Raw genomic sequence first — 18752 nt, 5'->3', positions numbered from 1 at the left:
TTTAGGGGTGGCATGTATTTGAGAACTATCAAGTCTTTTGTTGAGCCTGAAAGTAAAAGCAATTATTCTGCAATATGAGAAAAGTAATGAAACCCCAACATCACAGTCTGAGTATCTACACTGTTCCAAAATCAACAACAAAAATGTAAGTGATCAGATTTCCTTAAGCAAGTGGAGATCTCTGTGATGCTATAAAAAGACATATTTAGAAAAAGCCCAGTAATTTCAAGGTCCTGTCAAACCATTAACGGTATGAGGAAGCATGTAATACACAAACATAAGCAAAAACAACCCACTGATTCTGCAATTATGCAACAAGTTAAATCCTGTCATCATTTTTCTTAACAGAGTTCACCAATTTGTAAAACACTGGCTCCTCTTTAGTGTTGCCATGGATAGTAACTGAAGCCAAACAAAACAGGCAGGATAAGAGGGGAAATGTCATCGAGATTCTTTAGCACTTGGGCTGTTGATTTTCTTTTTAAGAAAAATGTTTCAGCAATAATCTCTGAAGAATGAAAGACAAAAAGACAAACAAAAATATTTTAACCAGCAATTACTTCGTTGTAGGACCAACAAAAATGTCCCACCCAAAGGGAGCCCTAATGCTTTTTGGTTCAAAAGAATAGCAACAGAATCTACCAACTGACTTTCAGGGGAGCCCAAGGAGAGAAACCAAGTCAAAAGATTCCATTTCCTTCTATCAGCAAGCATTTTTCACAATAACTATAGCTCCTACATATATCAGTAAATTTCTTTTGTGAGCAAAATAACCTCAAATTTAGAATCTACTTCCCTGAAAAATGGTACAACACTAACTCTAGTTAGAAGTCAATAATGGAATGCAAGTTTTCTCAGCCCTCAAGCAAGAAATAACCAAGACCAAATTACAGAGAGCATGTAAGTAAATGTAAACATGGTGTTTGGTTGATGTTCACAGTTATCACCAATGATGGCAATCTACAGAAGATGGACCTCATCCAGTCAGAGGTGGAAGACCACCGCTTCTTCTGCAATAATAAGCTCATTGTCAATCAGACACATCTGATGTTCTAAACATATACTTGCTGGAGATTTTCCTCAACTGCTGACCCAAAGCCCCCATTTCCAAGTTCCTCAAAAGGAAAAAGGGGGGTCAATCAGTTGTTCTTGCCATAAGTCAGATATTTACAAGGAAGCAAAAATCACTTGTCTTGAAATGTTTCATTCTTGAATGGAGGAGTGGCGAATGGATCTGTGATAATCCTCTGGACTGCTGATGTGTTCGGGTAAGTCATAGCCTCTCAGGAAATGTCCACTGTTTTGTTGAGCAAAATAATATAGCTGTCTGGCTAGTAGAGGTTCAACCTTAGTAAGAGATTTTAAAAGACATTACTGAGAAATTATTTTTAATACTCTGCAATTAGCTCATCATTAAATAACTCTCAATATCTAAGGATACAGTAAAGGTAAGCACAAAGTCATCTGCTGTAATGCATCAAAGCACTTCATATTTGGAGCCAACTGAAGAATTATTAGTTCTTATATATAGTGACCTATAAACAGAACCTACTTAATTCTGTGTTTTACTTGAGGTTAACATAAAGACAATAATTTTAAATCAACTATCACTTGAAATTTACATTTAATTAAGATTGAACCAAATGAGGTAAAATGATCAAATTAAATGAAAGCCTGAGGTAAAATTCAGGATAATTTCAACCAATTAATTTTTTTTTTCTACAACTGCAGCTTGATAAGGATGTGGAGGCTCATTCTGAAGACTTAAGATTCCTAAATGAACCAGATAATCTACATTTCCAAACCAAAGAAAGAAGAAAAATAACATGGCAACGAAACTGCTACTGTGGGAAAGTAAAGGCAACTAAACACAAATGTATCTAGTCTGGTTATCAGTGTAGATCACATTCACCAGACTATCATTCACCTTTTAGCTTTTCCTGAACTTACAGTATCTAAGAAAACTAAATGCTAGAGCTCCCAGTCAATCGATTCTGCTATCAATACTGAGCCTTTAGACATCGCTCATATTTAAGGCATTCTCTTAGTGTTTTAGGTACCTAAAATGAATTAAATCCAAATAAAAAAGAGTAGTAACTCACGGGTATATGTTTTCAAGGCAGCCTTGTCTAGTGAACCCATCCTTGCCTAACTTACAGGACAGCTACTTTGTTTGTTCAAAGATACCCTTAGAATCAGGGTGATGCAGGAGTTTATCACCAACTTCTTAAATGTTATTTATCAACATCAAGTTTATTTAGTCACTTAATAATCCCATGTTGTTAACAACTAGATACACTGGAGACGATCATGAGAAAACTCTAAAGTCTATGAAATTATATTTTTGTTTGTTGATTGGTTGGTTTTGTTTTTTTACAATCAAGAAGTGGAGGAGGTTGTGTATTCTAGAACAGAGAGTGTTTTATTTCAGTTTTCAACAAGAAATATCATCAGCTAAAATCTGAGCTGTATCTGGTATAATTTTTTTTAACCTGTTATTGCTCACTATCTATGCCCATTAATTCTTTAAGCATCAATGTAAAGTTTTCAAATCCAAAAATCTTAGGTAGTCAGGACTATTTTCCATGGTGAATTAATGATAAATGTTATTTATATAAACATCTTTTCATTTTTATGAAACGATTTTAGATAACATTATGATGGTTTGATAAACTCGAATTCGTTGAAAGATTTAGCCTCCTCCAAATAAGCAATTGTTGGTTTCTAATAGTTTCTAAAAATTCAGAAAAAAAAAAAGAGGAGTTGGGAAATGGAGAGGACACACAAAATACACAAGTGAATACACAACTTCCAAGATGGGAAATATTTCTTCATCAAATAAAGGTCAGCTAGGGTGCATTTTAAAAGCAATATTCAACATGGAGAATTTTAAAGGGCAACTTTTAGCATCAATCCTTTTAAATCCCTATAAAATGGGACTATGACAACTTCCATAAAAAAGGATAAAGGGAAAGGACAATGCAGATGCACGGTTCTCAGTCTGTTCCAGGTTCTGCAATTAGCTGGTGTCTCAGGGTAGGTTAGGGGGTGCTCTGCACTGAGTTCCCCTGCACTGTCGCCTGACCACGCTTTCTCCTGCACTATTTTAAGGGTTAGGTTGATTTCCCAGGTCACCTGCCGCTTATTTTTCACTCAGGACTTCTCTCAATGGGACTCAGCCTTTGATTAAGAAGTAACCTGAACATAAGGGACACTCACCTGAGCTGTGATGAGCTTCCTCTGTCTCTGAGGGTCTGGGAACTCCTCACCAAAGCACAGAGTCACCTGGAACCTCGGGAGGGAGCGGCCGTGATGAGCAAATGCTTGCAGCTCTGAGGAAACCACAAGAAAAAGTTATGCTCAGAAACCCCTCACACCAGTTAATATCAGAAAACAAGAGCTTAATATGGACTCCAAAGACTAAAAAGAGAATACTGTATGTCTTTTTTATTTCCCTCCAAGTGAAGTACAAAACTGCACAGATAGGTTCATATGTTCCATCTGACTCTTAAAGGGCAACGCAACCCAAAGATTAAAAACACTGCTTTGTAGCATTAGACCCATGAGGATGACAAAGACAGAATGGAGTGAGGGAGGGAGAAAAAGAGAAATCAATGTAGCCATGTTGAGGCAAAAACACAGTTTATACAAAGAAAAAAACTTCATTAAAAAAATCAGAACTTTCTGACATGTCCCAGGATTATTTTAAAACCTCATCCAGAACCACTGAGCCCACACAATCCAGATTCCAGGGTGTCTGTGCTAGGGCAGACATCTATGAGGCTCAGGGCACCACACAGAATGCTCTGCATTAACCTGGTAAGTAAACACAGGTATTGATGCTAGCTGTGTCCCACAAGGCACCAGGCCCTAACTGTTTAATTTCGAATGGAGTTTTTACCCATCCTCTGGGACAGAAAGATGGTTTGAGATGAGAAGGATGGTGAGGAGGCACTGCTGACCCCCACTTTTGTGGATATGCTCAACCCAGAGGCAGCACTCTTGTCCTAGGGACACACAAGAAAGCAGAAGACTGGGAGACAAACGCTCAGCCCTGATGTTGACCTGCTGTCCTCTCACCCACATTCAAGATGACTCTTATGTCTCTGCTGTTCCTGCTCTTTCTGTCATGTCCCCAAAAGAAACAGTTTACACAATAGCTGCTAAAGCTTCTGTAAAACAGCAGTGCAATGCATCTTTATCAGATATGCACTCTCAAGCCAAGCCTTCTGGGGCTGTCCCTAGTAGTCTGCAAATCCTGAATGGGTAGATACAAAAGATTTCCACTGTCCTCTCCAACTGAGAAAAGTTTCTAGCTAACTCGCATGAGTGTTTGACTTCCTGCTTATTTCTTCCAGAGTTCAAACAATGTACTTGGTCAGCATGCACAAAACGCATACACTACCACTGTCTGAAGCCACACCCACACTAGCCGGCCAGAGTGGACAGCAGGAATGTTTGGTGGGAATTCTTAATTAGAAGAAGCTGGTCTACGTAGCTGCAATTTTCAAGTTCACAGGCTCCTCCTGGAATCTTGGTGAACACTTCAAGGTAAAGGTTCCAGAGGGAGGAAAAGAACACACCTCTTGCTCAAAGATAAATATTAAAGTCTAGGCAAGTGACTCAGCAGCCAAGGACACTCGCAAGCTGGGACTCTTCCTCTGCCCTCTCTTGCTTGCACCACCATTCTCGAGCCGTGCAGCTGTGACTCAAAATGTACCTGATAGCTACAGTTAGAACAGGAGGACCAGATCTTCCTAAAATGTGAATAGTGAGAGAAACTCAGAAGCGAGAGTCATTTTCCTGGGCTGCCTCCACTAAAGCCCTGAGTCCCAAGACACAGAGGCCCTCTGTCTGCCACCTTCCATGCAGTGTGAGGCCATCCAGGTTCCACAGGCTAATCAGAGGCACACCCAGGGACCCACTGCTTCTCAGTCTTTCTCAAGCCCCTTCCTGCCACGACAGGACACTCCTGGCAGATGTCTGTGATGCTCCGTGGCCGAGTGAGGGGCTCTCAGGACCTAGCCCTCCTCACCACACAACTGCTTTAGGAAACCAGACTCATTCCCTCTCCTCCAACATGCCTGGGTGGGAAGGAAGGCCAGTCATCCCAGGACTTGTGTTTGGGGCACCAAAAAAGAATATGGATGAGCTATAGGGGAAAAGGCTGAGCAGATGTCAGTGGTGCCAGAGCACAGAGATGCTTGATGTTTTTATTTTAAACAAATTAAATCCAGAAGCACTTTCAGTCACAGTGGGGGCATCTGAGAAATCAAAGGCCTCCGTGTTGCTGAAGGAGGGACTCACAGGAGAAGAGGTAAAGGACAAGGCAGAGGAAGAACTGACAGTTGGCTGATGGAACGGCCTTTTCACCCCTAAAGACGCCTCTGATATCTGTTGTTGTTGTCAGGTGCCGTTGAGTCAAATCTGACTTATAGCAACCCTATAGGACAGAGGAGAACTGCCCCATAAGGTTTCCAAGGAGTGGCTGGTGGATTTGAACTGCCGACCTTTTTTTGGTTAGCAGCTGAGCTCTAACCAAATCTATCAACTAACAACTATGTCAATACTCTGGATTAAGCTATGAAAATGACACACCCAGTGCCTTTACAACAGCCAGCCCAGGACTAATTGTCATGAAATCAAAACTAGGAAAACAAAACTTACTGGTTCTGGAAAATATGATTAGAAACACTTATATCATACAGATGCCTCAAAGCACTCTCATAATTTCCCCTTTGCGAAATCAGTTCAATACACTCTATCCCTGGTTCCATATGCTTTAAGGCATTTGCATAAGGATGACACATCTCATAACTAAGCATGTTAATAATATACTTCTAAACTTTACTATTTTTCAAAAAGCTTTAAAATACCTTAAACATCAGCAGATATGCTTTGTGAGGTCATACTGCTGATAAGATGGAACCTTATTAATCGGTATTTGTTGAAAAACAGAATTTTACTAAGTCATTCTGGAAAGCAGTTCATCTGAGAGATCTCATCTGGATGTCTACTCCCACCTCTCCCAATGAAGGGAACTGGCAGGAGGAGGCAGTGGCAGAGAAGTGAACCAGAAAGGAAACTTGTTCTGTGATCGCAGAGCTCAGAAATTAACAGAATGAAGATATCTGCCTGGTGGCAGGCATGCCTTAACCGCCTCCATTTTCTCTCTGACCAAAATCATGGTTTTTTTCAATCACCCCATATGCATGCAAAAGCTGGACAATGAAAATGGAAGACAGAAGAACTGATGCATTTGAATTATGGCTTGGTGGAGAATACCTGCCAGAAGCATGAACAAATTAGTCTTAAAAGAAATACAACCAGAATGCTTCTCAGAAGGTAGGGTGGAAAGACTTTGTCTTGCTTACTTTCGACACACCATCAGGAAAGACCAGTCACTAGGATAGGACATTGTGTTTGGTGGAGAGTCAGTGAAAAAGAGGGAAAGCCTCAATGATATGGACTGACAAAACAGCCACAATGGTGGACTAAAATATACCAGTGATCATGAAGACAGTGCAAGGACTGGTCAACATTTCTTTCTGTTACACATAAAGTCACCATGAGTCAGAGAAGACTTGACAGCAACTAACAACAACAATTTTCTCTCTAAGACTGACATGTGTTGGGATGCTTGTTTCTAAAGGGCAATTAGGTGTACTACCTGATAAGAACTGCTGTGTATCAAAAAGCTTGCAGGTCTGATCTCTCTCCAGCTTGTTGGGCCGGTCACTGCACAGGGCCAGGGGCCCATCCCAGTAGATCCTGCTCTGGCAAAGTCTTTTGGCGTAGAGCCCATCGGGGGCCATCCAGAGGACCACACCCCTTTCCAGGTGGCTCAGCAGTTTCTCTATATTTTTCCTCTGGCCACTGTCCTCTGGATAAGGGAAAAGAACTTGGTCCAGGTTGCTGGCATCGTAGGTGTGCCCATGGGAGATTCTGCAGCCTTCAGGGCTTGACGTGGTCAGCTCCTTCACCAGGATTTCCCGGTAGTACAAGCAAATGTGGAGCCGGCAATCTATAGACAGAGAGCTTTCCAAGTTAGTATTAACAGGCACAGAAGTGTTTGATCCTCATTACAATGCTGACCAATGTTATCAAGGTGGATTTCGTGGAACACTAGTGTCTCACAATGCTCTCAGAATAAAAAGCTCCATGGCCAAATAGGAGCCCTGATGGCAGAGTGGTTAAGAGCTCAGCTACTAACCAAAAGGTCAGCAGTTCAAACCCACCAGCCACTTCTTGGAAACCCTATGGGACAGTTCTATTCTGTCCTATAGGGTTGCTCTGAGTCTGAATCAAGTCAGTGGCAACAGATTTGGTTTTTGGTACAGCCAAACAAGCTTGGGAAATGCCGCATGCCTGCATATCCCTCTTGGAGATTCACAGTAGGTGGTATTAAACACTTAGAGAAGTCCCACAATAAATAAATCTATTTAACTTTGTCTAACACAGTATTTTCCTATTTATATGGCCATGGATTCTTTTTTGAGGGGCATATCTTTCATTAATTTTCTGAAAAATACGTTCAATTTGTATTAGAGAGGAGCACTGAAGCGCTCACTTGGTCATTTAAGAACTTACTAAATTTTTTTTTATGATAGTGATGACAACATTAATGTCTAAAATTCTTTTTCAGTGCTAAGACATGTAGTGCTAAAGAAGAATTCACTTTTAAGCATGGCAATCAATTTCAATTTTGGAGGAAATAAACTCTTAGTTTCTACTAGCAAAAATAATGTAATGGTGTTTTAGAAAAAATCAAATATATCAATGTGTCTGAAACTACCCTAAAGTATCAATATCATTTAGGCAAAAAAAAAAAAAAAGATCTATGTAGGTGTGCACATAGAAATTCAGTACCAAGGCCCCAACAGTGGTGAGAATGTGATGTTTTATTTTTCTGATTTTGTAATCTGTATATATACTACTTTATAATAAAATTCTTATGGGAAGAAAGAAATCAATGAGTAAAATATTCTCTGAGCCAAAAGTTTATTTAAAGTCTGTTGAAATCCCACTAAGCTTCGTGTCTAAGTTCGAAACTAACACTGAAACTGAAGCTTTCTAAAATTTTAAATGAGATTAATTCAGTTATAAAAATTTTACTTATTTTAAAGAAAATCTTTCAAATATCATCCACCCTGAAAAGACAAAGCTACGTTTGCAAGGGGCTTCTTGACTGAACTGCAAATAGCATCATGGGCACCTATCATCACCCATATCACCACCCACCCATAACTGCATGAGATTTAAAAGTGAGTGAGAACCGCAGTCTCTAATAAGTGTGCTAAAGGCAGATAATTAATCTGCATTACAAATACAAAAAAAAGAGACCCACAAAACCCTCTTATTCCTCAATGGCAGTCTCATTGTCTCAATTCTCCACTTGGCTCAGCTGCTGTGAACATGCTCCCAAGGGCTCAGGTGGCTTTCGTGGATGAGGAGTGGGTGTTGGCCATTTGAGGTGACTCTCAGGGCAGGTTTCATTTCATTTCATGTCGCCAGAAATTACGAGCCCACAATGATATAAATAGCTGTTTATTTCCTACTCTCCAGGCACCCACGCAAGTCCTAGATGCTCAAGAAAAGGGTATGAAAATTTCTAGAAACAAACACAAGCCTACTGCTCTGAAATACCTCCTCCCCAAAGACATTTTCAGTCATTCATGAATATCAGAAAAAGGCAATGTGCCTCAGTTATGACTTCGGAATTGGAAAAAACTGAAGACTACAACCCTGGCTCTTCTGTGAGCAAGCAAAGTGCTGACAACTCTCATCTCCCTGAAACCTTTAGATTTATTTCATGTTTTCTATCACTGATGTTTAAACAAGGCAGGGGCAAGGTGAGAATTCCAAACTTAAACTACTCATTTTTAATATAAAGCACAAATCCCATTTTAAAATAATCCAAAACGTTATCTAATATACTTAATACATCAAATATGCTTAATACGCCTTAAGGTATCTGCTTGGGAGACAATCTGAAAACAGCTTCATTAAAATAGGTTCGGATCTCTGTGGTGCAGGAATTCTTGTAGAAATGGAACTTTAAAAATCAGATTGAATCCATATTTGTTTGCAAGACATATTAAAGTTCAGGGGAAGACCAGAAGCCTATTACTGTTTGACGTAAGAGAAAGAGCCAGAACTAACATCTCCAGGAAGCAGAGAAGGAAGCTCTGCTTGTGGCTAAACCCTAGAAGAATGATCAACTTTCCAAACAAGAGGCCCTGTGCTTTACTAAGAAATTAAACTACGTTTTGAGAGTGCTGCTGAAGAGAGGCCCTTCTGGGCACAGTAGGTCATCCCTATACTGAACCTCGGTAAATGAAACTGAAGTGTTTGCATGTTCCTGGAACGCAGATCAATGCCAACAGAGAATTTAAGGAGACTCAACTCAAAACAACGTTTGGAACTGCATTAGAATCACAGACTGGCTTCTGACTGGTACGTGTTGGGACAGTGCTCCTTATTCACAGCTGTGGGGCATCAGGGCATGGGAACACCTCCTCCAGGGGTGCAGATAGAAAAGCAAGCACCCACTGCCTAGTGTCACTGTGCTCAAGGACACGCTGCCAGATGCCACGGAAGACCCCTGCAGGGCTGAGGGCACCCATTGCCCAATGTGATTGTGCCCAGGGACATCCCCCCAGACCTGCCTGAAGATGCTTGTGGGGCAAAGGGCACAGGCAGCCTCCTGTGGTGTGCAGTCCCGGGACGCGGCACTCACCTGAGAGCGCCAAGGCTTCAGCAGACCTTATGCTTGGCTCTATGGGGATTCCAGGGGCCTGGGACTCAGGTGGGGCACAAGCATAAAAGGTTCCTGTTACCTGGCAACCTGTATTTGCAAATAAAAATCAAACGATGTCTTAACAGAGAGCCTAAAACATGAAGAGGCTGCCTCACACTGCACTGATGTGCACACCTAACATGAACACACACCTGCGTGTGCCCCGTCCACCTGTCCTGTGGGCCCACCACACTCCAAGGCCCATCAACTGCACAGCACACGCCCGTGAGGCAAGGGCAGGTTCCATTCCTGTTTGGAGAAACTAGGACTGAAGGCAGAGCAAGCTTCGGAAGGAATCTAGAGCTCCACTTCCTTCACTGATAAATAAGGAAACCAAGGCTCAGAGTGATGACGAGACTGGGCCCCTGTCCACACAGCAGAGCTGCAAATTATCAAGTCAGATTTAAAAACATACATTATTTAGTCCACATTTATTTGTTTGCTTTCTGTGGGCTTAGGAGAGCACTGGACCACAGCACTTACCAGTACAGTAACTGGAGTATAGCAAACCTTCAATAAATGTTTGCAGCTTTAAATATTAATAGAGAAGGAATATGCAATAAAACCTAATTTTTCTGGCATTTCATTTAGTGTTAGCCATGTTTCAAATATTTCTATCCATTCCATCTGTTTGACAATCCTAAACTTGGCCTCTTTATGAAGGCTATTACAGTTCAATAGAGCCAGGTGTGTGGGATACAGGTCTGAATTTCAGAAACAAGTTTAATGTCAGCTAATTCCTTTAGTATGATATGGAAAACTAACCTTTGTTACAAATCACTCTTGAAAAGCTAATAAAACTGAATTCTGAGCTTTCTGTAAACATACCACTGAATATGAAAATTATATAATACCATAAGCTAAGAATGAACTAAACATTCTTCATTCAGAAAAAGGGGAACTGACCAAATTGTTAAGGAGAAAATATTCCTAGAACATATAAAACGGTCAGTGTGCTGATATGTTCAGGATTTCTACTTAAACGACTAACTCAAAAGTCCTTAAAGCTTGTGTTTTGCTATATTAAACACACTTGTGAAATTCTTCTGTACTTAGATAATTAGTGCTTCTGCTGAGAAATGTCACTTGATGTCTGGCGAACTCCTTACAGGCATGAGATCACATCTAATTCAGAAGAAGCAAGTCTGTTTGGGACCCATCACTAGCGCTAGGCACCCTATGGAGACTTCTTATGTTTTCTTCTGGTGTTTATTCATTCTCTTTTTATCACCTCTGATACCAAGAACAACTACATACTATCTCAATAATCTCCCAATGTCCCTACAGAAGTAGGGCTTGGGCGTAGCTGTGTTATGCCCATTTTACAGATGAGAAAATGGAAACAAACTACTGAGAGTACGTGGCAATCAGGCAGCATCAAGGGACAATCCAAGAGGTTAACAAGCCAAGATCCACCACTTTTTGCACAAGATTAAAAATAGAATTTAAGATTATTTAGGTCAACCTATTAATCAGATAATTAAAAAAATATAAACAACCAGCTTGATGTCTTCTGTCTAAAGTGGAAGGTTTGGCTTTGGGGTTAGGATAGCTGAAATTTAGCATTGGCCCCAACATCTTCACTGGGTAATTTTGGGCATCACTTAAATTCTACAAGCTTTGGTCTTCTCCTCTACAAAAATGGGGTAATTTTTAGCTCCCTGGGACCATCTCTGTGGTATTTGCATAAGAGCAGACACAGAAAAGTGTGCAGCATTGACCCTAGCACATGGTAGGTGCTCAGTAAACACCGGTCTCCTTCCTCTAAGGACCTTACCACCCCCTCTTTGCCATGTAAGCCTTTCCTGTCTGCCTCTGAGAAGCGAAATGAGCCATGTTATGTCTGGGAAGACATATCAGGAGAAACCACAGCCTTGTGGCCAGGCTCACTCTGCAGTGCCAGGGGCAGCTGAGGAGCCCCAGAAACTAGCCCCAGCAAGATCCTTACCATTTTCACAAGTGGGGCCTTGCCAGTGATGGCTGCGGGGCCCAAACGTCACAGGACATTGGTAGGGGATTTCTGGGTGTGGCTGATCAGGGACATACTCCCTCCAGCTTCGGTCATGGGGCGGCATCATGTAGTTATGAACCTGTCAATGGAACATGAGGCAGGAGCTAAGGTGAAGAGCAACCCCCTCAGCAAATAACAATTTATTGGCATTGGGAAAGGGCGAGATTCTTTTATTTCCTTTCAAACTCCGCAGAGTGTCTCTTATTTAAGCTGGCAGTCAAAAAAATTTTATCATCCAAGAAGACTTTAGAGTGAGCTGCTCATCATGCCAGAGTATCAAAAAGCACAACTGAGACACTGTTGTAAAGTAATGATTTATGTAAAGCTTCGTCATATGGTTAAATCTGGCACCAAAAATACTGCAGGAAAAACTGCCTCCTTTACCCACCAAAGTGAAGGAAACAGAGCTGTAATTCACATCAGAACAGCCTGGAGAGATCAGCTGTCCTGTGGTCTCACATGATAAAACACTACTTCCAAAATTTCCAGCTTCCACAAAAGGTCTGTTTCCCAGAAGATTTTAGAATCAGTAGAAAGTGCTTACCAACAGGCAGGCACACCCAGCTGCCCTTGAACTTGAAACTATTTGGAGAGTGAGATATTCATTCAATACCAAGGATTGGTCTTGTCTGTTTTACTACATCGTAGCAAAAATCAAGTGTCACTGGGGTGTGTGTTTGTTCATTCCCACTGTGGGGCCCATGGGCCGGCTTGCCCCCCACCCCAGAAGCACTGTGCCCTCTGCCATACCTGAGATGGCAGTGAAGGGTAAGGAGCTGCCACGGTGTACGGGTGGCTCATGGCCATCTGGGGGTCCTCCAGGGTGAGCTGCTTTGCTCCTGAGTGATTGGGAAAAAGGAAATGGCACAGTATGAAAAAAGGAACTGACATAATTAAAAGTCAGATCTTGGAGAAATAAATACCTGCGAGTTTAATTCCTAGAATGTGTACCACAGTGTTGACAAATGCAGTTTTCAGCCATTACCTCAGGCAACTATTTGTTCATGCCCTTAAACTGTTTCTCCAAGGTCTGACTTTGCAGGACAGGTAGACAGTGAGAGAAGCATGGTGTGCGGGTTCACTCTGTAGCGGGCAGGACATCACCCACGAAAGGCTGTGGCAGGGATTTTCCGGGAGGCCCATGGAGTGGTCTCAGAGTCATCTGTGAGGCTTGTTTAAAATGCAGATTCCTGGGCTTTGCACCCAACATAAACAGTGTCAGGATCTTGGAAAGAGGGGTCCAGGAATCAGAATTTTAATAAGCCCTCAGTGATTATTTCGCCGTCTAAAATTTGATATTTTTATTACTATAAATAGTAACAATACAGGGATGTACTTCACCTTCTACACATGGCTAATCGTGAAAGACTTGTAGATAAGTGAAGCTTCCAAAGAATGTTTCCTTTTTGGTTTGATAATTGGGCACACACCTTACCAGAACTAAGTGGAAAAAGTGCACGTGGATGCACACATGCATGTGAGTGCATGCACACACACACACACAGGTGGAGAGACCCCGGAGTCTGAGAAACTATCCTACAAAAATACCATGAGAATTTTAACTTATGACCCAGAGAAAACAGGCAACACAGCTGCAGGGCCTGAACATGAGGTCGGAGGCAGGCAGGCAAGGCAAAGAAAAACGAAAAGAGAAGTGACCCCCAGAATGAAATTAAGGCTTTACGAGGGTCACACTGCATATATTCCGTGACCGAAACTCAAGTTATTTAGGAAACCCTACCTTTTTTGGCTCCCTCGGGAACGATCCTGTAGACTTTGTACGGATCTGAGATATCCAGCTGGCTCCTCTCAACCAATTCCTCAAAATCATTGCTCTTGTTCAAAGCACATCGCAAACGTGTCTTCCAGGTAGGAGGGTCTGGTTTATCAATGCCTTCTCGAAACTTTCCTTTAAATAGTGCCCAAGCCTGGTGGGAAAGAATAAGGAGAAAAAAATTAAAATACAGGTCTTTAAAAAAAAAGAATGGGTGAAATTTATTTTATAAAGTAAATAACGGTGCTTAGGTGCTTCAGATTTAAACTGTTTCTCAAAATTTGGGACAGAAAGACACCAGGTAGCTGTCTTCTAGGTAAATGACAATTCACTTTGGACCCTATCATTTTTGAGTGAAGACTCAATGATGGTTTAAACATTCTCTGGCCATGAAAAAAGTGGCTTTATAAAAAGTGGGGTGAGATGCTAAGAACCCCCAGGATGGGTTTGATCCACGTAACATTTGAAGTGAGTTTGAATGGAACTAGGGACAGAGGTGTGGGGGTGTGCAGCTACCCACAGAGTCCTGCAGATGGTCAGAGGCTCTGAGGTAGCTGAGAGCAAATCCCCTGAGGAAGTCCCCTTCTCCTGCTCTGCCCACAAGCGGCTGAGCCCTCATGCACAGTTCCCTAGGCAAGCTGAGAGACACACAGAAAGAGGGCAGGGCCCGGAAAGAGTGCCAGAGGAAGACACAGAGAGTGGCCCAAACAGAGAGAGGTAGCCAGAGAGACTCAGAAAAAGAGAAAGACACACACACACACAAAGAAACAGAAACAGAGACAGGAGGAACCAAAGAGAGAGAAAATGAGAAAGACAGAGACTGAGCTAGAGGGGAAGAGGCAGACAGAGAGAGAGAGATCCAGAGAGAAAAACAGTGAAACAAAGACACACAGAGGGAAAGAGTCAGAAAACAGACTGGAGCACACCCTGGAGTGCTCCTAGAAAGAGACAGATCAAGGGAAGCAGAGAGGGATCTGAAAAGGAGGAAAGACAGAGTCAGAGGGCCAACAGAAACAGGGGAACCCAGACAGAAACCACCAGGAACCCTCAGCCCAAGGGCCCTGACCTCCATTCTCCCAGAGCCTAGCTGAGACCCCAAAGTTCCCAGCTTCTGGAGCGGCGTGCCTCCCGGGGGACTGTTAACCCCTTAAGCTCAGGTGGGAACCCGGCCTGTTGGTACAATCACCTGAGAAGCTGAAGCCTCCTCTCCCTCTCCCATGGCCTTGGTCAACTCTACCTGAGGCTCCCTGCGGGGCACCTACACCTGCGGGACTCACCCACCCGGTCCGTCTGGCGTAGTCTCTGCCCCTCTGCGAACCGCCACCGAGCGGGGTTGGGGACCAGTCGGTCATTTATCCGCCCCCCCCCCCCCCCCCGGCGTGGGCTCCGACGCGCTGGTGACCTTGAAGAGCGCGGCGTCCTCCTCGCGGTTGTAGTCCTGCTTGCCCGCGTGCTTCCAGGGGATGCGGAAGATGCTCTTCTCCTCGTTCTCCCACACCAGCCCTGGGTACTTGCCGCTGTCGATCTGGTCGATCAGCCATTGGCGGAGTTTCCCGTTGCCACAGCTCACGGAACTCATGCCGAACTCACCGCCACGGCCGCTGCCCTCCAAGTTCATGCCCCGTCGCCTCCCGCTTTGCCGCGCTTTCGCTCGGGCTGCAGGCGAGAGGAGCGACCGCGTTCAGCCGCCGCGCCGCCTCAAGCCAGCGGCCGACGGCCACGAGGTCTGGGCGTCCCCGGTGCAGCGAGGCGCGCAGCGGACCTGGCCTCGTCCACCGACTTAAAGGAAAGTCCCTTTGCGGGCGGGCGGGCGCGTTTCCCCGGCGCGCACACTCCGGCGGCCCGGAATGCGCCCTCCCTCCGCGGAGTCACCCCCACCGTGACCTTGAGGCACCCTCGCAACCTGGGGCCACCCCCCCTGAGCCTGGGCGCCCGCAATATATAGAGCTGTAGCCTCGGCGCACCCCGCAAAGGCAGGACCCCGCCGCTCCGGCATTCTGACGCGCGCACTCCGTCTGCAGACGCACTTCTCCTTCTCACACCTCCTTGCCCTCTCTCAGGCCATTGTGGAGCCACTGTCCCTCCTTCCCAGTCTCCTACTTCGGCCCGCTCCCAGTTCCCTGGGGTCCCCGCGCGCGGAGGGCTTTCCCCTCGGTGCCCGCTTTGGACCCGTCTGCCCGCACCCGGCGTCCGGGGGGCAGCACCTCGCGCCTCCTTCCTGGCCTTCTCTTCCTCACCCTTTGCCCACGAAGAGCCCTGGCCCTTGCCAGCTCGAGAAGAGCCGGTCGGCCTGCGTGGGGGTCGCCGAGGAAGAGCCAGGCCCGGCGAGGAGAACTAAGGCGGGTGGGTGGGTGGGTGGGTGAGTGGGGCCGCCAAGGAGGCGACGCCAGCGCCGAAGTTTGGGAGGAGGCGGCAGCAGGGCAGAGTGGCTCCCTGCCTCCTGAACATGGAGCGCCCCTCCGCCAAGCCGGATGACGATGCGCCGGCGCTGCGGCGACTTGGGCTGGTGAGAAGGAGGCGCGGGGAAAGGAACCTGAGGTCTGAGCCGAGGAGCCGGGGCTCCTATTCCGGGAACGTCTGCCGCGCTGTGTCGGTCAGTCGACGGCCCAGCCTCGGTCAGTCCCGGGCTCCGAAGTCCCGTTAGCCGTATCTACCCCCTGCCTGGAGCGGGATCTCCCGGCCCGGGCGGCGCCCCACGTGCCGCGCGGTGTCCGGACGCTCCCAGGACCTGCTGCAGACCGGGCGGGAGTCGGGGTCTTCAAGGGATCGGGGCCCTCAGGGACCCTGCTTTCCCCGAGGAATAGAGCTCCGGGGACATCTCCGCTCCCGTTCCCGCTCCCGGCCGCTGCTGGCCGAACCTCGCATCCCTCACGGACCCTGGGCTAAGCTTACCTCGCTCCCGGCTCGGAGCTGAGTGTGGTGTCTGGTCCCAAGTTCAAGTGGTGAAACTGCGAGGTCTAAGTGAGAAAGAGGAACTTTATAGCGCTTGAAGGCGGGCCGGGGCTCGCCGGCCCCGCCCCGGGGGGCGCTCGAGGGGCAGGGCTCGCGAGGGAGGCGAGGCGCCACCACCCAGCGATGGGGCAACTCTGGCGGCCTGGGAGACCCTCTGGGCCTAGGGTGCTGACGAGGGCCAGTCGGCGGTGCTTTTTCCGGTGAAGGACCCGGGGCGAGGCGGGGAGCGCACCTTTGCCCAGGACCTGCCCGGAAGGCCCTTAAAACAACTAATCACAGCTACAACGACGGCAGCAACGTGACAAGGGCGGGAAGCGGGGGGAAGGGGGCGTGTAGGAGCGGAAATCTGACTCGAAGGGGCTAGAGAGCAGGTCTGGAAGCCGCGTTTGCAGAGCGCTTAAGGGAAGACTGTGTCTGTGTGTGTGTTGGGTGGTAGTGGGACCCTCGGCACACCACGGTCACCTCTGAGATGTTTAGAAAACATCACACTCTTTGAAAAAAAAAAAAAAAAGGAAATGGCCCAAATCCCTTGAGCGTATAAACCGTGGTTCAAATATGTGCCTACATGTTTAGAAATGTTTACATTCTTTTGCATCTATTAAACTGCCCCCAAAGTTTCAGTTATGGCAACATGACAGAGTTCAGAGGGGTCCTGAAGCATCCAAGTGTTTAATCACCTCCAAATTTCACCTTAAAATGACATAATTTTAACCTCAACTTGAGAGAGGGCAGTTTGTTGTTGGAGTATAAATGTCAAAAATGGAAATAATATTTAAGTAGATGTAGGGTTTTATTTAAGGAGCCCTGCTGGTGCAGCGGTTAAAGCGCTTGGCACGGTTTGAACCCACTGGCCACTCTGGGGGAGAAAGATGTGGCAGTCGGTTTACCTAAAGATTACAGCTTTGGAAACCCTATGGGACAGTTCTACTCTGTTCTGCAGGGTCTCTATGAGTCGGAATTGACTCGAAGGCAGTTTTTTCTTTTTTTTTTTTAGGATTCTGTTTTCTAAGATGTCCTCCCCATCACCCCCAACTGAACTTTCACTACAATACTCATCTGAGGACCGTGAAAGCAGGTCTTGGATGTTCTGAGCATGTTTACTTACTTAGCATTTTCAGGTAAAATGTCAGATCATGAGTTTCTATATGATTTTAGACCACCGCCACTCCAGGTCAACTTGTGACTTTTGAAAAGCTTTTGATTTCACTTATTTCTCAGTTTTTCTTTTAATCTTATGTATTGGGTCAATGTCTCTTCCCAAAGAAACTAGCTTTTGCTAGAACAAAACAGGCAGTGAGGCACAGAGAAGCTTGCTTTTCCTAAAACTCATAGACCTTCTCAGAAATCAACAGGATGCCATATTTTTTATTTCACCCAAGTAAGTTTTCCATTATCAGAGGCTATGCAATAAATAACATGGTTTTGTTGAAAGAAAATTCTAGCTACAACCTGTTTTTCTTCCCTTCTTTTCCTTTTCAGGATTTATTCTTTCAACAAATACTTCTTTAGCACCCACTACTTGTCAGGAAGTGTCCTAGGCACTGGGGACATATCAGTGAATAAAGCAAAGATCACGGCCCTCATGCTTCATGTGAAAATGTTCACAAACATACCAGTCAAAAGGAGATTGCTAAACTCAAAAATGGCACATTAGAGAGAGCTTTTTGCACTTTCAGACACATGTGCTCCGCTCCAGGTTCAGTCAGTTTTGACATTTTCCTAACTCATCCACACCCTCTGACCCCATGCAGTCACTGTAGGAAACTTTCTGAGACTACACAAGCCTATCTTGTTCTGAAATGTGATTGCTAATCTTCAACGCCATCTTCTGGCTTACTCACTCGTCATATTGATCCACCAGAAGAAGTGATCTTTTTTTTTTCTTTTGTATGATGAGGAGAATGCAAAGAATAAAATATTTTAACCACTAAAACTTTTTATGCCTTAGTACCCCTGGGGGAGGGAAGGAAGTGACCAGGTAGGTGATGTCAATGCTCACAAAGTACATCTTAGTCATAGTTGAAACTAAAAATGACAAAAGTTTTTTAAAGTTGAAGCTCCCCCTATACACACACAGACTCTCAAGAAAATCAAAGCATTCCTCAGTAAAAGACTATATATTTATCCTTAAGTGACACAACTTGTTAAACAGCAAAAACAAATAGGAAATCAGTCAATTGCATGTCTCCTCCAAATAAAGGCTAATGATCATATTC

At 44.8% G+C, this 18752-nt stretch overlaps 1 protein-coding gene across 1 annotated transcript; it reads right to left on the bottom strand.

Moving 5' to 3' along the window:
* Positions 1-220: 220 nt before the first annotated feature.
* Positions 221-16692, bottom strand: IRF4 (interferon regulatory factor 4). The gene is made up of 9 exons (XM_049882130.1): positions 16477-16692; positions 14987-15240; positions 13552-13738; positions 12561-12649; positions 11748-11889; positions 9740-9847; positions 6671-7024; positions 3220-3332; positions 221-1347 (listed from the first exon to the last, which is right to left on the bottom strand). The coding sequence occupies exons 2-9, from the start codon at positions 15200-15202 to the stop codon at positions 1204-1206; spliced, it is 1353 nt and encodes a 450-aa protein (XP_049738087.1). The 5' UTR covers positions 15203-15240; positions 16477-16692; the 3' UTR covers positions 221-1203.
* Positions 16693-18752: the final 2060 nt, after the last annotated feature.

Source organism: Elephas maximus, chromosome 1 (assembly GCF_024166365.1).
Source record: "Elephas maximus indicus isolate mEleMax1 chromosome 1, mEleMax1 primary haplotype, whole genome shotgun sequence".
NCBI lineage: Eukaryota > Metazoa > Chordata > Mammalia > Proboscidea > Elephantidae > Elephas > Elephas maximus.
Note: the sequence above shows the minus strand (reverse complement) of the source record. Positions and strands in the feature narration are given on the sequence as shown.